Source organism: Antedon bifida, chromosome 8 (genome assembly GCF_963402885.1).
Source record: "Antedon bifida chromosome 8, ecAntBifi1.1, whole genome shotgun sequence".
Lineage (NCBI taxonomy): Eukaryota > Metazoa > Echinodermata > Crinoidea > Comatulida > Antedonidae > Antedon > Antedon bifida.
Window position 1 is genome coordinate 21,284,859 of NC_136233.1, and position 25,798 is coordinate 21,310,656.

At 33.4% G+C, this 25,798-nt stretch overlaps 3 protein-coding genes across 3 annotated transcripts in view; 2 read left to right on the top strand and 1 right to left on the bottom strand.

The window, feature by feature from the left end:
* LOC144850724 (palmitoyltransferase ZDHHC23-like) overlaps positions 1 to 25,798 on the bottom strand; it is a 77,307-nt gene that overhangs the window by 15,872 nt on the left and 35,637 nt on the right. The window lies entirely within an intron of this gene.
* LOC144850727 (galanin receptor 2a-like) lies at positions 407 to 23,489 on the top strand. Its single transcript, XM_078708128.1, has 3 exons — positions 407 to 623; positions 20,438 to 21,525; positions 21,829 to 23,489. The coding sequence occupies exons 2-3, from the start codon at positions 20,458 to 20,460 to the stop codon at positions 21,943 to 21,945; spliced, it is 1,185 nt and encodes a 394-aa protein (XP_078564254.1). The 5' UTR covers positions 407 to 623; positions 20,438 to 20,457; the 3' UTR covers positions 21,946 to 23,489.
* The window catches only part of LOC144850726 (follistatin-related protein 1-like), a 31,322-nt gene continuing 30,842 nt past the window's right edge, over positions 25,319 to 25,798 (top strand). Inside the window, exons 1-2 of the mRNA XM_078708127.1 lie at positions 25,319 to 25,471; positions 25,625 to 25,700. Of these exons, the coding sequence (XP_078564253.1) occupies positions 25,464 to 25,471; positions 25,625 to 25,700 (84 nt within the window). The 5' untranslated portion in view covers positions 25,319 to 25,463. The remainder of the gene's footprint in view (positions 25,472 to 25,624; positions 25,701 to 25,798) is intronic.

Sequence of the window (25,798 nt, forward strand, 5' to 3'; positions counted from 1 at the left end):
TATATTTTGGAAAATAATTTAAGTTGGTTCTTGACTTGTGTGTTCCGTAGTGTGGTTATCATATCTTGGTTCTCACGTAAACGCAACGCAAGAACATATACCGTACACGACGCAAGTATACCAATCACAACGCAATGGGTCAACTCTTGTGTTGTTCCACTTTGTTGCGGCAAAGTGCGAACCAAGCTTTAGAGAAACACGTACATTGTATCCGCCGTGTCGTTTATTCGCAAATGCGACACTATTTTCAACTGAAATGAATGTCAACCGCTCGTTATTATATACTGTGTTAACCACGCCCCTTTTATGGATGACCAATCACGAGGTCTGTTTATTCGACGCACTGGCAGTGTGATATCGTTCCATCAGTGAAAACGGCACAAACGATACACGGCAAAATATAGATTCATTTTAATGGAAATATAAAGACATTGTAGATAGAGTGACATTTGATGCTGGTCTTAACGTATGTGACAATCGTTATAGATGCGCGAGTGACGTTTCATGCTGTGTATAACGTATGTGACAATCTTTTCAAGACATTATAAACCGTTTATACGGCGTATGTAACACTACGTTCGAAATAAGTCTCCGGATTCAAAATATAACAAAGCGTTAATAAGGTAAGAACGGTGTCTATTTTTAAAATGTTTTACGTAAAAGATAACGGTGCCTATTAGGCTGTACAATACATATAATTACGTACAAATACTTATTTAAAAGTTCATTATGTATTATGTAAACGTATCTATTACAATATAAAAATGTAAATATGGTGTTTGGTGGTACACGTGAACCATGTAGCAGGGTGTTTGTACTCGAACGCGTAAGTTGTGTTTGTTCGTGCAACTTAAGCCTGTTTTCCTGTCGACGTTATTCGACGCTATCGGCGTTGATCGTTAACAGTTCAACGACGATCGTTTGAAAATGCTCAAGTTGAAATGATAACGATAGCGAGTACCTTTTCCTGTAAATCGTTAATATTTCAATGTTTACGTAGAAGATCACCGATTATTGTTAACGATAGCGTCGAATAACGTCGACAGGAAAACAGGCTTTACTGCCAGTGTTAGTATTGGTGACTTATTATACAGCAAAACCCTCTCATTTGAGAAACCTCTATTCACACTCAACTAAAGATGACTATGAATGTTGCATGTTAATTTATAAAGTTATGACGGGGCGTGCACCCACATATCTATCAAATCTGGTTAAACAAAATAATTTCAAATATAACTTTAGACATAATGATACAAACCTCTATGTTCCGAAACCTCGCACTGAGTATAAACAAGGCCAACAGCCATAAGTCTCGTGCTAAAACGCATAGTGATACCGGACAGACAGACAGACCGACAGACAGACCGACAGACAGACCGACATAGTGAACTATAGAGTCGCGTCCATGCGACTAAAAACGTAGTATTTCTTATAGGGGGGTTATAACCTTGAATAAACATAATATTTATATCAACAAGATGCCACAATCTCTGAACGTATTTAAAAAAGAAATTGCAAACATATTTAAACAGGAAGCCTAATGCTGTATAATTTTATAGGCCCTAAATTCTTTCTTTTAATGTTTTTCTATAAATGTGTATACACTGTATTAATTGTATATATTATATATTGCATTACCTATCACGAACTTGTGGAAGAACACCTTTATTTTGTGGTGAACGAGTTTTATATTTTGTACTTTTGTATTTTATAATTTCGTGAATAAATAAAGATTTTGATTGATTCTGTGAAACGAATGAAGGAATTACACCAACACATTCAGTGGATTTCCACTGTGTATTACTATATGTAGCATGTATCAGATCTACTGACGTAAAATATATACAAATACGATGAGTTCTGAAAAAAAAGAAGTTATCTGTCATTTTCTGTCTGGATGCGATTCGACAGCACACTAGACAGACAGCAATTTATTAGGATGAATGTGAAATAATGACGGTAAACAAAGTAATCAAGCCGATAACTTTATAATAGTCTCATACTATTCTACTCGGAAAAAACGAATGAATTAACCTATTTTATTCAATAGATTCATATTTGTATCTTAGCGACATTAATATATTGTTTTCTTAATTCATATACGTGTTTAGCATACGGCAATACTATTGTTATATTATGAATAATCTAACCTAATTAGTATATTTGTTCTTGAGCTATGGAGAATAAATTTTTTTCTGAAATAAAAGAAAGATGAATGAATTCATCCAAAGGCAAAATACTGAAAAATGACAATGTTGTGGGTATCAGTGGCTGGATCTCAATGGAGATACAAAAAAGCGAAAAGCTAAATCAAAACGATAAAGTAAAACAGCCAGAACTTATATATAAGTATAACTATAACTGTAAGACATTAAAGTGAAAAGAAAATGAAATGGAAATGAAATTATAGTGGACAGATAGTGAACAGATTTTATATAATACAATACAGCTTATACACATCTATCTCTGATCTACTGTCCAGAGATCAAATCTATCTTATTTTCTCTATAACGTCAAGTTAATGTATGAGTCATTTAAAAAATCATTCCTGGCCTATATAACCCTTTATCTTTTTACCTTCTCCATAAAGTTACTCACACCTTTTCCGTTTTTGTTAAATAATGGAAAATGAAGAGAGAATTGAACGGCGTCGTGTGAATGTACCTTACGTATGAGATTTCAGGAATATGTGATACACGTTACTATTTGTCTTATAATTATTATTAGTAAGAATAAAAGTGAAATATTGGTTGAGTGCAACAGTTTAACTTGGTGGTTGACATCTGAACCCATGTCTTGGCTCAGCCACAAATTAATGTCTTAGTTTAGTATGAAAATGGCGTTAAAAGATGTATTGTCCTGCTGAATTTTTTGTTGTTGAATATGCCATTTTAATGTCACATAATAGATAAAAAATGTGTTTACTTGAAAAAACTGTAATTTAAAGCAAAACATAGTCAAATTGGTTGCTAGCCAATGTGTTTTTGGTTGAGTTTGACCATTTTGTCATTTTATATGAGAAAACATAATTTGTTTTTGGTTGAATTTGACCATTTATTTGTCATTTTAAATGAGAAAACCTTTTTTTTCCCCTTTTTTTTACGGAAGGGATTAACTTTATTAAAACTACAAAATAACCTATTCAAAGTCTAATTTAACTAAAATAATAAGTTTTTCATGTTTTTGGGGGACAATACATCTTTAATGCTGTTTGCGTTGAAATAAAAAAGAATAAATATTTGGTAATATAAATATGCATATATATGGAAATATAGTAATTAGTAATAATAATATAGTAATTTCGATAACCTTTTTTGCATAAATTGAGAAATTAAAATGTTTGTATATTATATCAAAAGTAATAAATATATCGAATAACAATAGATATCAACTTTTAATTTCTGTACACAAAGTAATTAATTGGAATTGCCTCGATTATGCAGACGTCACATGTGATACATATGTGACACTGTATCTGCCTATAATACAGAAACCGCCGAGAACAAATAATAGACAAAGAGATTACAAAGGGCTTTGTACAGTAATGCAATTATCTTGAACAAATATGTATAGAATTAACTAAAGTTAAATATTGTCCATATTGGAAAAGGTGCAGGTACGAATATATAAGATATATATATAAATCCAAAGGCAAATTACTGAAAAAAATGACAATGCTGTGGGTATCAGTGGCTGGATCTCAATGGAGATACAAATAAAAAAGCGAAAAGCTAAATCAAAACGATAAAGTAAACAGCCAGAAAAGTTAGCAGAGCTTTCGGGCAACACTAGCCCTTCATCAGTGCAAGTAAGATATATATATATATATAAATAAATCAAAAGGCAAATACAATAAGTATAAAAAGCTAAATCAAAACGATAAAATAAAGCAACCAGAAAAAAATTGCAGAGCTTTCGAGATGTACAGTAACAAGTCAGTACAAGACGTACGCCTACGTCATATTCTAAAAATGTATCAAACAATTTGGAAATCAATAAATCTTCAAAAATAAAAATAACAATACGGTAAAACCTTTTATTTCTGCGACCAAAATTTTCGCGATTGTTAAAATAAAAGTATAACGTATATATTGTTTCATTTCGCGAACATGCGAAAAATATAATAATATAGAATAAGCGAACATAAGAATATCTTCATGAATACAAATTATGAAATTAGTCTAACTGTCCATAACGTATGGATATTGTGTTTATCTTCAAAAGCAAGCTGGATGTTAAGTATAATCTGAATTAAATATGGATGGGACCATTATTATAAACGTAATGCCCGCTATTACGCATAGTATCTTATTATATGAATAATAATAATATCTTTGTTATATGAATAAGAGTTTATATAGAAAAATTAGAAGTAAAAGTATAGCAGTGTGCACCTCACACCCCTCCCCACCCCCTCACACCCTTTTTACTCGCATCGTTACCCATTTAACTTCTCATTTTTACAATTCTTGCACACCATATCATTCATAAAATAACGATACAAAAATAAACCAAAGGCTATGAATAAGAAAGTATTTTTCATATATTATAACTTATAGAACTATAAAAGCACTTATTTCGAACGCATCCCCTCAAATTGGTTTTTTTTTAATTGGGTAAAAGAGAAGTAGTGGTATCGATGGAATTTGTCACCTATGAATCTTTCGGATTTTCAAAGAAAGTCCACGATTGTCCTTGGCCTAGGTAACAATCTGAGGTATCTCCTCTCTTCATTACAAACAAGAGAATTTATTATCGCAAGAAACTAGGTTTATTCATAAACTAAACAACCGCCAAACATTGTTTTAAATAAAAAGATTTAGTAGCCAGCAGCCGGTGATTAGTTTGCGCATGTCTGCTACTGTACAACAGACGTTCTCCCAGTCCCTTGCTCTTAATTTCAGCAAATATACCACATTTGAGACACAAAATAAATACCCTGAATGCCAAATGAATTAATAATTTTAGCAAACAATATACCAGAAATATAGAGCATTGCTTACTCATCTAATATCTATTTCCTTTTATCTTAATTCTCCAATGAATAAATGTAGCCTACAATCATCACCATTAAAATAAGAACATGCTGAAAAAAATTGGAACATGCTGAGGCTCAGCCGATCGGTAAAAAAAAATAAGAGCATGAATATTGACAATTAAAAAAAACTCGGATTCTAAAAATTCAGTGGCCCAGAATTTCACAAATAATAAGGTAATACAATTTTTTCCTATTACTATTTACTGCATGGTTTCAATTACTTCTCCCTAGAGATAATTTTATGAGTACTTAAAATTTTGAAAAATGTAGGCCTACGTGGTTCTACCAACTAAAGATAATCATAAACCGAATTTGCAAATTGAATTGCATTTGGATTCATAAACAAAGCTTCGGCTTATCAGAAGTATCCGATAATGTAAGTGAGTATAATTAAGTGAGGAGGACATTATACAATCATGACGCAACGTAAGAAAATACGAATTATGATAATTGAAATTATAGTATTTACATTACTCATGAACTATGAACAGTGTAAACGGATTCTACATGTTTAGAAAGAGAATCTAATGTAAATGTACTCACTCTGGGAATTGTAACACATTGGATTTAGGAAAAGATATTACGAAATTAGATTGAAGAAGAAAAGGAGAAAGAAATGTCGAAACGAACGATGGTCGTGAGAAGAAGGGGAAAGCAAAATGTCTTACGAAACAAATATAAGAAAGGGGAAGGGAAATGAATGTAAGAAGGATAGGAAAACAGGAAAATACGTCACAAACAAAAGTGGATTTGGAAAAAATCTCACAAAAAAATGGATTTAAGAAATTGAGGAAAAGAAAAATATCTTACTCGCTGTGAAAAGAATTGTAAAGAAGAAGATCTTACGAAACACAGATGTGAAGGGGAGGAGACATGGACGCAAGAAGAAAAAAAAGGAAAATATGTTACAATCATGGATGTAACAAAAAGTAGAAATGGAGAATCTCGCGAAAATTGATGTAAGAAAGTGAGGAAAATAAAAATATCTTACGTACCGTGAAAATAAAGGAAAAAGGAAAAGAACTTACGAAGCACAGTCGTAAAAAAGAAGGGGAGAGGGAAATATATTACCAACATGGATGTAAGAAGAAGATCAAAGGAACGATGTTACGATAATGAATGTACGAAGAGTAATAGAATCTATGATTTTCAAAAACCGACAGTTTAATGTTCATATTTGTTATGACAATGAAAAATTAAAACTGAAGCCTAACAAGACACTTGACAGGCTATCCGCCTCCGTACACAATCTGCACGTGAAGAAGTAAGGTTAAATATGATTTGTTTAGAAGACAATGTCCGTGTCACATAACCGTTACAATGGCTGATGAATAATGGGAAAAATTAATTACCTTGTATGTGTATACTTTTATATATTTGTGGAACTCCTAAAGTTATTTTTTTAACTTTTGTTATATTTTATTATCAAATGTATTCTTGAAATAGAAATTGATTTTCATGTTTCAACGCAACCAATGGAATGAACTCGTATAACGTAATCAAGTCAGTCAATAACATTGTCAGTCCCTAACGAACACTACAATACATGCGTTGGATAAGCAGGCAATATTATAAGTTTGGACAAAACGCAACGAGGTGATAGGCGCAACGCAAGTGAGTTGACCGGCGGCGTTATTGAGTAAGCGTGGTTCCCACTAGAACGCAACGCAGCGACGTATCGACGCAAGGTGCTGTATTGCGTAATCACAAGTGGGAACCGACGACGCAACATTGCTGCAAAATCGGAGGTTTGATTTCACGCAGGCCGCGGCAAACACAATTATCAGAAGGGAATTTTCTTACGTTGCGTAGGTTGCGTCGCTAGTGGGAACCACGCTTTAAATTACTTGCGGTGCGCTTACGTCCTTGTGGTGCATTCACGTCCTTGTGGTGCGCTTACGTACTTGCATTGCGTCAAACATTAAAACACGACTGCATACGTACACACCAAATAGATATAACCTTTGAGTGAAAAAAAAATTATTAGGACGACTTAATCAACTTGGTAACGAATTCGGATATAAAAAACTATAAAAGTTAATAGAGGGATTATAAATGTTAGTTCTCTGCAATTAAAACTTTTAAACAGACGGAGCTGATTATTAGTTTTTAAGCTCATACATTATCTTTTAGTTTTAATTGACTAACCAACTAAGTCGAACTGAAACATTTTTATATGAAGGGGATAAAGTATACTTATTTTTCTTATTTAAGAGTTCTATAAGTAGATTTTTTTTCTCTCAAGAAACTCATTTCAAAAATCAATTTGAATCTCGAGCTTTTTACGAGGGTGTACACTAACAACTTTCTCTAGACAGAAGAAGTCAACCAACGCTGTTCAATATAGATTGATTATTAATGTTCGTCTCGTGTGGTTAATGGGTTCATTTACCATAACGTGTAGCCCTACATAATACATTAAATAAGGTGAGAAAGCGACGATCTCTCCATGTGATGATACAGACGTCCGGTATCGTGACTAACGACAATAAACATTTAGGCAGTATCATGTCTGCTGAGACACCATCATAGAAACGATTCGAGACAGTGGAGTCATGACGTCATTGTTAAGGGGAAAAGATACAAAAGCGATCCCAAAAGATGGATGAAATTCTTGAAAGCATAATTTTATTTTTACCTCATGTTTAACCTTTAACTCCGTATTTTGAGTAAAGCTCTGAGGACGTCAGTAGCATTGGGGGTCATGTACTGGTACTGGTACTGGTTCAAATAACCGTCTCACAGAGACATCTGGTAGCCATTGACTTAAAGTTGGCATTTGGATGTGTTACTTTTAAATGTACAGTACGAGAGTGACTACTACCAAATTGCACAGTCACAAAACAACTTTGTGAACTCTCGGGTAGAGGCGTGACAAATGCATGACAACAAACAAGCGTTTGTTCGGTAAAAGTTTTTTTAAAAATTACATTTAACCCATAATGCAAAGTTCTCATCGCTTCACATCCGAGTGTTTCTAAGTAAACACGGATAGATTTTTAGAAAATTCGATAATTGTCATACATATCAAATACCCTTTCACACTAAAAGCAACAAAAGTTGACGCTCCGGTGCACCGCGGTGTGTTGGTGTGAAAGGTTAAATCAAACAACTCCGGAGTTCAAAACACTGGGGTTGAACAGCTGAATGTTCTCCGTAGAGTGACCTGCGGGGACACACCGGGACGGTCGGTGTTAAAGGTAGGCTACCAACGTTCTTAGGCCTACATTGGCTAAACTTTAAATATTATTGTTGCTATCACACTACACACGTGATTTATGTGAACCAATGCGACATCTAGAACGCGATATGTCTACAGTAATCATAAAAATATTCTTGGTGTTTCGTTTTATTTTTAGAATTTCACATGAAAACACTTTGCAATTTTTTCTACGTGAACTATGCTAATTCTAGAACACGGCGGCATATCGATACTGCCTCTGGAGTTTTGAACAAAAAAATATCTATACAAATTTTGAATGTTCAATTTTTCAAATAGAGCAGCAAAATTTGTTGTGGACGCTCTCGGATAATAATAAAAGCGTTGTTAGGTAATTTTTGATCGGCATTTACGACAAATAAAATCCCTTGTTTACGTTCATAAAACAGAAATTCATTACAGAATAGGCCTAAGTGAAATAATTTAAAATAAATAATAACGACAATCAATTAAGATTACTTGTTGATACATGTTCGCGAACGGGTGTATTTGACCTCTCTGTGACCTTCTGTGACGCGTATATACATTGAAATGGGAAATCGTAATACATCTTCCCATTCCACCATTTATAAAGGAAATGTTTGATTTAATGACATGATTTACCCATTCGTAACATTGTCATCCGGGGGTGTAAAATTGTGTCGGTTTCTTGCGCGTGGTCACTAACGACGCATTCCATCAATAACGGTATGCGAGTACGGGGCAAATTTTGGGACATTCATTCTAATTATGCCAAATTATTGTTCAAAATCTATATTTTTTATCTATGACGGTTTAAATAAACATCGAATTGCATATTGGCATTCAAAGCTGAAAGGTCTGATCATTGTATTGTGTCACACTTGGTGACGATAAGCAGTTCTCGAACGGCGCCCCGTACTTGGATTGAATTACTGTATGATGTTTGATTTTGGAATTTAGTTAAGTAAGGCGCTTAGGCCATACTTCACGGTCTTCCAATTTTAATGATCACATGATTGCATTTTTGTCGGCGTGGGACTTCTTTTTTTGGTACTACAACATTGAATGATTTATGTGTTTCTCTCATAATAGTAAGTTTTGCCTAGTCTCCGAAGTTGAAGTTATCTGGCGAACTACTGCTCTTCTAAAAAAGGAGTATGTTCATACAGTGACGTCATCGATAGATATCAAACTTACTTATCAAAGTTATTGATGAGGTGACAGTATATCAATCATTCATATATAGAATTATCGATGATTTACGTACGTATGTAAGAAACGTCATGGTTATGTTTCTAAGTTATTGAAATTATCAGTATTGACCCTTGAGGCTTAATACGTTGGCGTTACCGTGTAATCCTCAGCTTACGATAACATGCATAAATGATCAAATTAACGCCGAGTTATGGGTCAATGTGGCGCTTATTTTGGCCAAATTATTATTATTTTATTTCAATTTTGTGCTTTCAGGTAATGTATGTATAACGTGTGCGCATGTCATTTAACTAACACTTCTGTGCAAGCCGCTTTATTTTTAAACCAATCGTGGCTGCTGGGCGGCGCGTAAGGAAATAGTTTTGTGTGACGTTTTCCATGTATTATTTAAACGTTAAATAGCGTTAACAACCATATTTGGATTCATGTATTACATCCTATGTTACCTTTTAACTTCTGCCATATACAATGATGGCGCAATAGGTACCTATTGTTCATTGATGGTATCGGTAACAAATAAATAATTAGCAAGCTAAGTACATATTGTTCATTGCTGGCACCGGCCGGTAAATGCTGTACTTGTAATAGGCCAGATCGTTATTGTAAATAAAGAACGAATGAATTTAACTTGATTTCGTTACTTTGAACTCGTTATTTAAGATAATTTACCAGACGACATAATAGGTAAATCGTAAACAAACGACATGTGGTTATAATATTATATATTTATATGCCGTGACAAAAACATATTCACAAACATAATTTCTCATACCAATGAATATGTTTCGATTGATTTATCTACATTTTAAATACAATAGTTGATTCATTATGATTGAAAAAAAAAGTCTTGAAAAGTGGAATCTCTCGCCGGCTGTTTATTTTCCGTTTTGATTTACATTGTTGTTTGTATTTTTCCATGTGTGTTTTTTTAGAAAAAACAGTGCATGTGCTTCCTTCTATTAGTATTTTTTTTTAGTATAGTACTTGCTTTGTTTGTTTGTTAGCACGATAGCGCCAATTTTCAAGTTATCATTCTGAAAATGTCAGTATACATAGGTATATACTTACAAAACATTTCTGTGGAAATTTACGAAAATCGGTTCAATAATAACTTCACAAATTAAAAAAAAAATGCATTCTTTTAACATGGGCCGAAATATCAACATGCGCCCTCTGTGGCATTATTTTGGCAAGTACTTCACTCAGTTTCTGAGTGCTTTCATTTTGTTTATTGCGTCTTGCAGATTAGGAGTGACAGTGTAGCGTAAAATGCTGTCATGATCATTTTTAATAAAAAACATTTTCTCTCTGTACTCAAAAAAACAAATGACAACATCTATACCTTCGGGGAGTTTCTGAATATTTGACTTGTATGTCAATTTACTAACTAATGCAAGGTGAAATGTTGTAACTTTACTAAAATCATTGTAAAAAATGGTACGTACACATTCGCTCAAACATAATTTTAACAGATGTTTAAGCTCCCGAACTAGCATGTTGACCAATGACAAGCGACAGTTCGAATAATCCATTGGTTGTAATTGGTCATGTCACTTACGTTGCTGTTGTATGTATAGGTCCTTGTGCTTCGTCAAACATGTTTTTCATGAACAAGTTTTTCCTTATAATAGTCGGCGCGCGGCGACTCAAACCTTTGCACATGACGTCATTCACACGTGACAACAATCAACGAACATTGCTGAAAGCAACTACTACGGTATCGGTAACACAAACAGAAATTAAACGATCGTTAACCTGCAGTAAACTAATGTCACCGTGTTCATTCAAATTGCTTTTTTTACTACAACTATTACTAGTGCGATTGATTTACGCAGATCTACTAATAACGACTCAAACTCCCTAAGTTACTAATATTTAACTTAATCAAAGATTGATTTTTATACGGTACCGTAACACATAATATTACCAAGTGGTCTATTCACACGAACGGTCCAATACACACTTGTAAATGTGAAATGAAGATCTACAAATAACGACTTAAACTCCCTAAGTTTATAATATAAAACTTAATCAAATATTGCTTTTAAAGACCGTTGCGGTTCCGTAACACATATTACCAAGTGATCTATTCACACAAAAGGTTTAATACACACATAAATGGGAAATGCAGGTCTTATAATATTAAACATAATTAAAGATTGCTTGTAAAGACCGTTGTCAGAGGTTACGGTACCGTAATTACAATATTATCAAATGGTCTATTCACCCGGAAGATCCAATAGTGCACACTTTTCGACAAATGTGAAATGCAGATCTGCTAATGGCCGACTTAAGCGTCTAATGTTAAACCTATTAAAGATTTCTTGTAAAAGACCGTTGTCAAAGGTTATAATATAATATTATCAAATGGTCTATTCACACGGGAGATCCACTTCAATATAAAATCGCCGACTAATTGTAAAATCGTTAATAAGTAATAAATACCTATATCTATAACATATCTCTGGGGAAATTTTAAACTGTATCGAAAAATTAGGTACCACGCTTTTCGAATTACAGATTGCGTAACAAATCCTTTTGATCATAGTTCCCTATCAAAAAGGTTATTTTTATGCCAAAAAAAAAGAGGATTTTTGTCTGCATGTGTCATTAATTCAGAGTAATTTTGAAAACCGTGTCATATGTTGAAGTGACACTTTACAGTACGTGTATACATGTCTAGTCTAGGTTCTAGAACGAAATATTTTGGCACATATGGCCTTTCATACGTATAATACACGAGCTTGTATTTTCAGACAAAAATCGAAACGCCGAGTGGTGAACTGACATAAAAAAGACAATAAATACAGACTCGGGGCAATTCCAATACATGTCATGTCGGGAACGAAATCATGTTCTAAACAATTCTAATCAATTCTCATAATACTAATAATCAAGAAAATGCACGGATGAGGCGAGGCTATTGTAATGTGAATGATTTGAATTTTTAATTTGAACGGGTTGAAATAGATTGAATATTTGGTAACAAGGATCTTAACAACGGTACTAATAATATTTCAGCAGTGGTCAGAAGGACGGACGGACAAACAGACATATACATCACTATCATCATAAGACTAATATACAGTAAAACAATTATGCAATGCATTGCACTGCTGCGGCGAGGCTATTGTAACGAGGTTGAGATATTTAACAGTTCTAGTGGGGTACTAATACTATCACAGCATTGGTGAGTAGGACGGACAGACAGACAGACATACACCATTTGCGCTGTCAATACTAGCTATGTACAGTGTACATTCAGTACATTCGTGTTACGTACAGTCGGTAATTAATCCTGACGTAACGGTATAGCTAATCGTAACTAAGTTAGAGTTTATGCGCAACACGTTCAAACCTTTGCATGCACGTACTAATTAGTTTAAAGCTATAAGCTTAATGATTACAAAATAGAGGTAACATGATTTAAGTCATTAATAGCTCGTTCTGCAGCAAATGGACAGCTATATACTTATCGTTATGACCCATTCCTGCGAGACAGGTTCATGCATAGTGTGATCATTAAAGCAAAATGGATTTTCATTATACGACACTCTGTCTACAACATATGAATAAGAAAACTTATACAAATTGATTTATAAAAATACTATACTGCTAAACTTGCCCCAAATCTGTAGTTAGTGTCTTTTTTGTTAGTCCACCAGTCGGCGATTTCTTCTCAATACTTCGAGATCATGTATTATACGTATGAAACGCTATATCCGCCAACATATTTTTCTTTTTACTAATTTCGGTCTAGAACCTAAATAACTGTTTGCATTTGGGAATGAAATCCCAACATTAATGGCCTGGTAACAAGTACGTCTTTATACTGCAGTGCTATACATTACGTAACCATTCTTTATAATTATTCACCCTACGAATAATAGACGAATTTAAAGTGGAATCTCCCAAAACCGAACCGCCATTTGGATCGCCTGAAAAGTTCGGTTTCCGTAACGTTTGGTTTTCGAGATTAACGTATGTTTGAGGTGATTTAAAGCCCTATAAGCTGATGCTGACCTATATTTAACATACGCATCATGCCACCATTAAACCGTACATCAAAAAATGAAAAAAAAGCACCGATTTCTTGGAAGAACAGAAACATATACCAATCGCATTACCGGAGCCCCGAAATATTGCCGCCATAAGTGGTGGCTTGGGTATAATTGACATTGGAGGTAATAACGTTAAAGTATCTACGTGGCTAAACGTACTTCATTTAAACACATTAACAAATGATGTAGGATTAAAATACTAAAAGATCAAAGGTTTTCCACCGTTAAGATACACTCATAAATCAAAAAGTACATCATGATGTTTTAAACCTGAATTTCAACGAAATCATGGTCTAAAAATGCACATTTGGAATATTCAACAGAGTATGTTTTTACTATTAACGTAATCCACACGTCACAATTTATCACCCAACCCTTTTTTAAATGAAAAAAGCCATACTAAATATACTTCATGATTGTTATGGCTTCTGAAAGCAGTAATCTATAGAAATTCATCAAAGTGTCACAATGTAGTAGTTGAGGTATGTGTGGGAAGATTGTTCAAAAGTTACTTTAATGAGCAACAGCATAATGGTAATATTAATAATAATTAATAATCACTTTTTTGATGAACTTTAATTTCAATGGGTTTGGGTTCCTTAATATTACACCAACAAATTAGTTTTTGTAAAATTTGAAAAAAAAAGGTATTGGAGTTTGCAATAGTTAATTGTAAATTAGCCCTATTAAGAATAGTGTTTTTCAAAAACTTGGCACTTTCTTTCTGGCTGTTTTACTTACTGTTTTGATTTAGCATTTTGCTTATTTTTATTTGTATCTCCACTGAGATCCAACAACTGATACCCAAAACATTGTCATTGTTTTGGCATTGGATCAAAATTTTCCCTGACGAAGAAATAGCGTCTTCCAAAAACTTGGCACTTTCCTTTTGGCTGTTTTACTTTTTTTACTTTGCTTATTTTTATTTGTACTTCCATTGAGATCCTGCCACTGATACCAACAGCATTGTTTGTTTTGTATTCGCGTTGGATCTAAATTAAATTGATATACTGTAATCGTTCACCACAACAAACCATATCCAATAAAAATATTGACGAACTCCTAAACGCCTGTAATACATACTGCACGAGTTCGTATATGCGCGCTTCGACTTCTTAACTCTACCCCGTGTAAATACAGTTTAAATTGACAATTTCGATTGCGATTCTTTTCTTTTTAATAAGAAGGTCATTACGTTGTAATGCCGCATCTTTACAATAACATAAAGATATTACTTGCGACCTTTAGAAAGACCTTTTCTACAAACTAGTGCGTTCTTGTTTTAATTCATTGATTTCTTCATTATAAAGTCGTTCCCCTGAAGCAAAAGTATCCTCTTCGGTTTCAATGATGAGACAAAGAAGGAGGAAAATTAAATAGTAACCATGATTAGGAAGAATATTTCCGATATTAACAACGATACTGAAAATTGAAATCTGAGCGACCTAAGCTTAAAACCATGTCTTCATCATTCGATTGGAAATTATCAGGTTGAAGTATACGCTGTACAAATAGTGTTTAGATCTTAAACATCTGTTTTGTACCCACTTTCCCCACACATTTAGCTTTTATTTTATTTTATTCAATTTTCAGGCACAACAATACCTACAACAAGACAGCGGTGCGGTACCCTGAGGATTGCCATGAGTGCAATTAAGCACTATCGAGATGGCTCTCTATATACTGCACTTGAACATAGAAGTAAACAATAAAAATACAAAGATACAACAATTGAAAAATTGCGTAGCATCAAATTGAACAATCATTAAAATTGAATATAAATATATATATATAGTTACATGTTTAGCGTGTTTAAAACATAAACGTGTTTATAGCTACATATTGTTTTCCTCCACTCGTTTAGCAGTCAACGTGTCACTATTATGTTCAGTCAACATGTTTAGGTACATGTTTAGCGTTGCGATATGATTTTACTGTGGCGTAAAAAGCTCCACACATGGCAAATTAAACACGTTTAAAACCTAAAAGTGTCTTTATATTGTTCCACATGTTTAACAATCAACACGCCGTCACTGATGTGTTGAGTTGGATACAGACTACATGTTTATAATGTATTTAGAACCTAAACATGTTCATATCTAAACATGTTTAAAGCTAAATGTGTGGAAAAGTGAGTACAAAATACATGTTTAAGATCTAAACACTATTTTTATTACACTAGTGGTTGAAGTATACTAACAACCTTGAGATATTTTTGCTGAAAAAAAAAAATCTAATGATAATCTTTAATTAATCACTGTATTATATGTTAATACCAACTATAATTAATCGCTCTTAAAATTCGAATCGACCTTATCGACACTAATTAATCTGTGTTATTTCCTTTTTAAATTAATTCTATTAGATAAAATGATGCATTATTCTATTAATTAATTCAATTTAACATCAAATTGATTTTAAATAAACTTAGTGAATAGGTAAATTAATTAAATTAGAATTTCAATATTGAAAACAACGTGTTTGCGCCATATGGCAGGTGGTATGCCAACAACATGACCGTACCATACCGGTACCATATCGTGTTCTACTAAACAATATACCTGCTAACTGACAAAAAAAAGTACAACAAAATATACCAACTTATATATTATATATATTACTATTGTTAAAGATGTATTGTCCCCCTGAAAACAAAAATTTGTAACATTTTTTTGCTGAATATGCAATTACATTATAGTTTTTTACTAAAAATCGGATGGACAAAAAATATTTAGGCCTACCTTAAAAAACTAAAATTTAAAGCAAACAATAGTCGGTTAAATTTAACTGTTTATTTTGTCTTTTTATAAGCGAAAACATCATTTGTTTGGATTTTTTTCTACGAAAGTGATTAACTTTATTAAAGCCGCAAAATGGACTAATCAAAATCTGATTTATTAATCTTAATTTTTCATTATTTTGGGGGAACAATATATCTTTAAGCATGCATTTTTTTTATTCCATACCAAACTTACTACACATATTGCGATAGCTTTCTACCTATGTAGTTTGTCTTTCAATTTAATGAATATAGGAGATTTCACCCTTTCTCTTCAATAAAAATTGTGTTCAAAGTATTTGGAGCATTCAAATCGTATGTCTACATATACTATACGTAATTTAATAATGTACAAACAATACTATGTAGGTTGATATAAAGTGTGCGGTACACCACGTAGTGTATAGTTCTGAAAAGAACTGTCGAGTTTCTCGACGTTTCGATTAATGCTTTGATATGATCGTCCTGAGGTGCATGTACCGCAAACTTTATATCAACATTTGATTTCGCCATGCAAACCTTCAAACAATATAATACAATGTAGGCCTATATAATATAAACTTATGTACCCTCATGGATTAGCAAGAATGAACGTATTATTGGTAATGTAGAAACAATTTAAAACCGGCCTAATTTAAATAAGATGCATGCTATATAACTGACGTTATAGGTTATTTACAACCAAAATAAAGAGTTTTATAATCGTACATAATTAGTGATTCCATTTTGTATGCTGCTTGCCTAACACATTAAAATAATGTACATGTTTACAATACTAACTTAGTTCTCACTAATGGAAAATAGATGTGTTCGTGCAGAGCTACTTCGGAGAGCGTCACAGTTGTATTGTTTACGAATCATAGATCACGTAGATACGAATCTAAACATGATTACCAACGTTATCACCTAATTTTTAATGTGATTAAAGGTAATTCGCAACCCGAAGGCGTCCTTTGATATGATAGCAACCTAATTAGCATGTTTTGATTTTAGATATTAAAATAATATTACGATGATTATAATGTCACCCTTGGGCCCAATTGTCATCGAGGACAACACATTGTCATCTCATTTGTCACAAAGTTCTTGAATAATAATAATACTAATACGTTGGCGTTTTGTAATGGACGTGTTTATGCTTTTTTGTGTGACCGCCATGTGTTCACACCTTACGTCACACCTTATGGCTATGAATATTCATGTTTATTTTGTGACGTTTCATAACCCTAACCCTACTTATGTGCGAAAAGAAATATCGCGGTCCTTTGCTAAAACGGTAGGAGAACTCGAACGGGAGGAAGGGTATTCATATTAGTTTTTTTTTCTATTTTGTGGCGTTAACCACTATTTTATTCATTTCATTCTCAAATGATCAATACAATGATTTTACACTTCATCCAAATATATATTGCCTTGTTATTCTGATTTTTTTTCCAGTCATTTTCTTTTATCTTTTATACGATTTGATCGACACAATTCGGTCAGTTATATATATTATACTTTACTTTTATATGTATTATCCACTTTTTTCATAATTTTCTTTTATTTTAACTATTCCTCTCTACAAAACAAATTATAGTAAGCTTTAAAAATTCCTTTCTTTATACTATTGTGTTTTAGTTTTATGTCTCATGGTTATATTCGTTGCTTACTTATATGTAACGTTTCGTTTTGTTTTTAATATTTATTTCATTTATTTTAATTTGTTTAAATAATTCTATATAAAGATTTAACCACCTATTGGCATTGCACAGCGTTATATAAACCTCTGTAGAATATTTAATTTATTCATATTAGTTAGTTTGGAGAAATTTTCAGTAAAGCCTCATACACTGCTATTCCATAATGAATTTATTGGGAGGGAGGGGTTTGGAGGGATGGTTGGGGAGAAGTAGTGGCGTAGACCGATTGAAGAATGAACATCAAAAGCCGCGCGGGTTACGAGTACCGTGCTCACATTTGAACGAGTGCATGACTCGTCTGATGACTTAAAAACCGTATTAAATTTGTTTATCAAATTCCACACAAAAGTTCCCGTATTTAAAACTTTCATTAGGTAATTATTATAGGTATATAATTATGGCTATTATTATAACATAACCTTTAAATATTGGTTATGGGTTTTTAACAGCTTTACCCATCACGAGGGTATTCGGAGGAGCTATAATCACCATGCGGCTTGTACTCTTGCATGCTTCTAATTAATACTCGATTAATCTCTTAATACATGTTTTGCACGAAATGTTAAGGCGACTTCGGTTACCAAAGTGGTCATTAATATGTGTGTGAGTTGATACTTACTAATGAGCTATTAAGTACATGTTTTAAATGTGATGTCATAATAACCATACATCATTACTACGGTGTCATTAATGGCATATCAGTCAATCGTGTTATTGTCCGTATGTTCCTTTCCATATTCTATCCCTAATTGACATAGTTTAATATTCTTTTAAAAACTCTATGTACTAATTCCCCCTTTTCTTTGTTCTGATTTTCTCCCTTTCTCCATCCTTCTGTCTTCTTTCCTATTCTCTTTCTTTTCATTAATATTCATATTCTCTGTTATTTTTCTCTTTTTTTCTCCCTCTTCCCTGTTATCTTCATTCTCTTCCTTTCCTATTCTTCTTATTCTCTGTTATTTTTTCTCTTTCTTCTCTATCCTCCCTCTTCCCTGTTATCTTCATTCTCTTCCTTTCCTATTCTTCATATTCCCTGTTATTTTGTTCTCTTCCTTTTCTCTATTCTCCCTCTTTCATGTTATCTCCATTCTCTTCCTTTCCTAGTCTTCATATTCCCTGCTATTTTGTTCTCTTCCTTTTCTATTCTCTCTCTTCCTTGTTATCTCCATTCTCTTCCTTTCCTATTCTTCTTATTCCTGTTATTTTTTCTTTTCCTTTTCTATTCTCTCTCTTCCCTGTTATCTCAATTCTCTTCCTTTCCTATTCTTCTTATTCCTGTTATTTTGTTCTCTTCCTTTTCTATTCTCTCTCTTCCCTGTTATCTCCATTCTCTTCCTTTCCTATTCTTCTTATTCCTGTTATTTTTTCTTTTCCTTTTCTATTCTCTCTCTTCCCTGTTATCTCCATTCTTTTCCTTTCCTATTCTTCTTATTCTGAGCTCTGTTATTTTTCTCTTCCTTTTCTATTCTCTCTCTTCTCTGTTATCTTCATTCTCTTCCTTTCCCATTCTTCTTATTACCTGTTATTTCCATTTTCTTCCTTCTCTATTCTCTCTTTTCCCTGTTATCTCCATTCTCTTCCTTTCCTATTCTTCTTATTCCCTGTTACTTTTTTCTCTTTCTTTCTCCATTCTTCCTCTTCCATGTTATCTCCATTCTTTCACTTTGTTTCTATTTCTCCCATTCTTTTGTTTCCTTCTCTTTGTTACTATTCTATTATTGTTTTTTTTATTTCTTCCCTTTCTCCATTATTCTCCAATTCATTTAAGATTTTCTTCTTTCATCTCCTTTCATATTCTCTATCTTGTCCATATTTCTTTTCATATATATTCTCCGCATACTTTTTTGCCCTTTTCTAATCATTCCAAAGCTTCCTATTGGTTCTCCTGGCTTCATTAAACAGTCTCACCATAAAATATTTTCTCGAAAACTCCACTCCGCAATCAAATATTTTTCATTCGACTATTTTCCAGAATAAAACCATAAAATTTCCAAACAGTATTGTACAATACATTAGACACACCACGATCCATAATATTTACTTAAAGCAAAAGTTAGACAGACAATAATAATGGCTTACTTTTTAACTACCTAAGTGCTGTTATTAGACCATCAATTTCTAGTTATCTGGCGCGATTGACAGCTTTTAAAGACGTGTTTAAAGCTATTACGCTACAATACGCACTGGCAACGTGACGATCGGAATTACAATAAAACGATGCGATTGATGGATTGATAGCGAGAATACGGTCATCGTTAAAACTTCGAATGTTGAAATATGTTGTGTTTTTTGTACAATTAAATGAAATATCTGCGCATGTCAACATAAATTGGTAATAATTTAAGAGCGCCCTCTATATCGTCACACAAAATTATGTTCATTTTGGCTTTTTCAAAAATATTTATATAGTGTTAAGAATATTATAATATATTATTGTATTTTTTTGTAACTTAAACTATATATATTTATATATAATTTCAGATTGGCCTTTAAATCTCACAATGGATATAACAACAGTTGCCATGGAAACAGATAGTGATGAAAACTCGTCATTGTATGAGTATACTGATCCTGATCAGCATATTTATGACAGATTGAAAATATTTTCAATTATTCTCTACTTCATAATATTTATTATCGGCATGTTTGGTAACTGTTCTGTATTCCTTACAATCGCTTGCAATCGGAGCATGCGTCAAGGTAAAAAGGCGCCAAACATACTTTTGGCGGGACTTGCTTTGAGTGACTGTATTTACCTAATGGTGAATACACCTTTTCGACTTGCTAGCGACATGTTTAAAGAGGATTTGGGTAACAAAAGTGAAATCGTGTGCGGTTTGACGTGGTCAATTGCAGTATTTTCACAAGCAATCTCTGTTTTTAGTTTGGCTATACTCAGCTGCGACCGTTATAAAGCCATCTTGAGTCCACTACAGCACCGCCAATGGCAGACTACTAGAATATACTACAGCATGTTGGCTGTATCTTGGAGCCTAGGCCTTGCATTTGCAGTTGCGTCTGGTTATTTATCACATTTAGGTGAGAGTCATTTCGACGGTAAAAAATATTGTGAGTCTTCAGATACATATACAGCTCAGGCTAAAATATATGAAATAAACAAAGCTATATTTTTATTTGTAATACCTATGTGTATTATCGCATTTTGTTACATCAGTATTTCGCATCATCTTTGCTCAACTGGAAGATTAGTGAAAAATGAAACGGAAAATAAAAAGATCAAAGAACAAAGAAATCGTTTGGCCGCCATTATTGCAATCATGGCTCTAGCCTTCTTCGTATGTTGGTTCCCGTATGTTCTATGGCTTCTCTTGCACCAGTATGAGGTGGGATCGTTTACATTCGGAGCTGCTGTTTCGTGGATTGTGACACCAGTATTGGCCTGTGCGAATTCATGTATTAATCCTGTCATTATCTATTTAATAAGCCGAGAGTTTCGAAGTTACATCTGCGGGTATAGAATAGGACGCCACAAGGGTGCAGCGACGCCCTCAACCGTTGGGTCATCCAAGTTTGTTAGACTCTCCAGAGGATCTACAGTCGTTTCTTCGGTACGTGATGAATCTCCAAACCGCACTTAAATGCGTACAGTCTAAAACCGTTATAAACTACCGCATTGCTCGACGATAATAACATCCCATGTTTGTGATACTTTATTTAGGCCTACATCGGGGTCTTGTTAGAACATATTTTATATATTAAACGGAATTAAAAACCTGCTGTCTAGTATATAGGCCATTTCATACCGATAACTAACTTGGGTTGCTACCGTACTATACTAACCACATGTTTACTTATTTTATGCATTGTTTTCCTGACGATACGAACTGAACTTTTCCTTATTTTATCAACAGTGGAAAAGTCTAACTGGACGAAATAAATCCCGAAACTGCAAGGAGACGGAGCAGATTCACATGACGAGCAAAAGTGTTCTGAAGCCTACAGCGGATGGAGCAGATATCACGTATTAATTCAAGACATGCGCAGTTGTGGATAAAAAGAAAAACGCAGTGAAAGAGTGTTTGAATACGCATCCTGCTATCTAAAGGTCTGCTAGCTATAACTGGGCCGGAGCGCAGCTTTAAGACAGGATTTAATATGGAATTATGGTCGATTACAAACAAACCGGTATACAATTGATGATAGAATAACTTCGAACTTCTAAAACATTCTACTGTACTGGATTGCTAAAAAATGTATTGTACTGTTAATGTGCAGAAGAGAAGCTTTAATCTTTTGACATACTATCCCAGGTAAAGACAAATACTGACGGGTTTTGAAATAGGGGACCGAGGCCTAAAAATGTGAAATTAAGTTCTGAACTTGTAACCTAATATCCTATCTTGACTGAAAATACTGAACCTCAATTTATTCAATTCCTACGCACATGTAACAACGACGACGACTGTTCTCGACAGACTAATTCCGTGACGTAGCAACTACGAATAAACTTTCTTAATTGTGACGTTATAATATTACGTTTTTGCAGAGAATAACGGAATGCGATTGTTTTATAGTCAAATACTTGTTTTCTTTTTTTATTCAAAATCCGAGGGACTTTCATTTTAAGCTGGGTATAATAATTGTTATAGATAAAACAATATGATGGTGACGTGTGGATATGCTTTGCTTTGTTTTACGATTGTAAGATGCTATCCGTTAAAACACATAACCACAATGCATCATTCAATTATTTATAACTGGCCAGTACAACGTGTAAATAAATCTATATAGTTAATTATGGTTTTAAATCGTCCGAAATACACTGTATATTGAGTTTGTTAAGATTAAATTTAAAGTACTGTATACACCTTTTGAAGTACATACGTTGAATTAATTAGTATATGTAGGCCTAGAATAAAATACTGTATACAAATAAATGAATAAGTATGTAGAATTAATAGTGAAAACATTTTCCTCTGGTTTCGATCATGTGTGTAGAATTATTTTCAAAGTTAGGTTAATGTCCCATGTAATCAAGTACTGTACCGAGTAAAGACTGAAATAATCCGCGGAGCTTACAAAATTTTTAGTCCGGCGAATTATTTTCGTTTATTCGATAAGTTAATGTTAATGTATATAGAAATTCACTTGAATATCACTCGCTAAATATAGGTTCCTACTTGTTCCTACAACGCAAAGGGCGTAAGCGCAACGCAAAAAGTTGACCACGACGCGATCACCTATACTGTCGGTTGTGATTGGCCAACTCATTTGCATTATGATTACGTCATTGCGTTGCGTAAAAGTAGGAACCAAACTTTAGTAAATACTGTAGTGCCACATAGTACCAATTGTATTGCCGTGCGATAACAATTGTATGATAATAATATCGGTAGAAAATCAATTTGTTGAAAATAACGTTTATTACTGTACTGTATCTATTTTAAGCTCTGTCTTCACTATCAAACTAGTTTGACAAAAAAGGTGTGATGTGCCCAAATATGGTAGTGATATGCTTAAATATGGTAGTAATGTGACATCATCATGTCCATATATGGGCAAACATTGGCTATAGAGTGTAATAATACATAGAAAATAAATGTTAAGAAATAAATTGTGTTGATTAAATTTTATTTGTTTGGTTGACATATCATCTGTAAACAACGGGGAACATGAAAAAAAGGTTTGATTAGCAATAAATGATAATCGATATTCTTTCTTTCTTTCTTTGGCCAACGTCTGTGTCGCGAACGAAGATGTATTAGTCTTACATTTATCTGAATGATGGATGAAACATAAGCCAGATATATAATCGGTATAATATAAAACTTTGTTTCTATACCACTTTATATGTGTATCAATAAGGTAATTTTAGTGTAACATTTGGTGCTATACGCTAGTGACATTTTCCTGCTAAAAAACTCATGGTTTAAAATATCTATTGCTACAAGAAGGATGTATGACCAATTACATTAGAATCTCTATTAGAGGGACACCTTCGAAACTCAACAAAGTGTCCCCTGGATTGGAGTTGGCCGTACTGTTTAACACGTTTTTAAAGAAAAGTGTCCCATTAGCGGTGTCCCAAAAGAGTGGTTCTTTCCACTGTATTAAAGACAGCTAAACGATGATACATTGTTCATGAAACACAGAAATTCAAAGCATCTTTTAACAAGAAAAAAAAAGAACACGTTGGAGCTATACTTACATTACATAGATTAAACATCGAATTCCAATCACCATCAGTATTGTAATTTAGTAATTTCATCAAGAAGATGATACGAATGATCATCTAAATGTAAAGTTATACCAGGTATTTTATAACACTTTAAACCTCATCTAAATGTATAAAGTGATTAAAATGAAACGGATCAAAGAAAAAGCAGATGGAATCAAATCCGAGCCACTGCAAAGATAGAAACATATCTTCCGATATTTTCCAAAGAAGATGAGACAAAATGTCTACAGGCTAGTCAATATTTCTTGAAGTTACCACAAGCAAATAAACGAATAGAGAACAGTTCGATGACTTGGTTATCGATTAACAAAAACACTGGGTTGGAACACCTTAATATTACTACTAATTTTTCAGTACATTTGAATTCGTCACTTTGACGAGTTAGTTATCCGCACAACAAACGCCATGTGCGTGTACGTTAAAAAATGCGCACAGATTCTGCCATTATGACCTGAAGAAAACAATGTGTTGTAAGTGACAGTATTACTATATATGACACAACATTTGTCATACAGTATACACAGTATTATTGTATACATACTACATACAGTGTGGCAGAGTAAAATAGAACTCCGTCTAAATAGTCATCTCAATAATAATTGATAATTTCAAAGGGAACTCAAATAAAAAGAATGATATTGGATAGGATAGGATCAGGATAAGCTACAGTATCCCAGAAACTGGCCCTTTCCCTGAACGAATTGAATTCAATTGTTTATATCAAAATAATATAGGCCTAAAGCTCTGTCTACATTATCAAACTTTGTGTGACAACGAAATGTGATGTGCCCATATATGGACACATGATGATGTCATATCACTACCATATTTTGGCATATCACTACCATATTTGGGCACATCACACACTAGTTTGAAAGTGTAGACAGAGCTTAAGTATACCTTCCAAACGAAACCCATTATATATTAAATAATATATGGAATATCCACGAATAATTCTGTACAACTAATCTATATGTAAATTTGCTTCTTCTTATTGAATGTTTTAAATGTTTATTTAATCAAGAGTGGCAACTTATCTTTTAAAAATCAAGCTTCAAAACAGGTTGATAGTTTTTGCTATCTTACTTGCCAACTCGTGATTGGTCAACTCGCAAATACCTCTCGAACGTTTAACCAATGAGAGCAGCGCATTCACAAGAACTTCAAGGTCCTGTAAAATCACGACTTTAGACTTCCAGGGTGACAAAGTTATTGGAATAAACTTGTTGATGGTGGTGGACCTAACTTATCTACCGGGGAACCGCGAAAACTTGGCCCACATTTGTGTTCCTTAATTGACTCTAGGAAATGTCAAGGTAATATTTATCAATTATTATTCCATAATCAATTAATCATTTCTGATTTGTAAAAGTTTAAATCTTATTTTCTAAATGCATGTTTTCTGAAACTTCTCGTTCTCCCGGCCCTCGACATGTTTCGATTTTACTCTTTTTTTTTCATTTTCGTAGGATGAAGTTGGTTTGTTTGTTTGTCCTCGTTGGCTTTTGTAGCATAGGAATTACTTTATCAGTGGCGACTAAAAAAGTATGTATTTTTTAAATTAATATTTTAAGAGCTGTTAGGCCTAAGTACACTTACAAGATCTATCGCGTCGTGATTGGTCAACTCACTTGCGGTTGGAA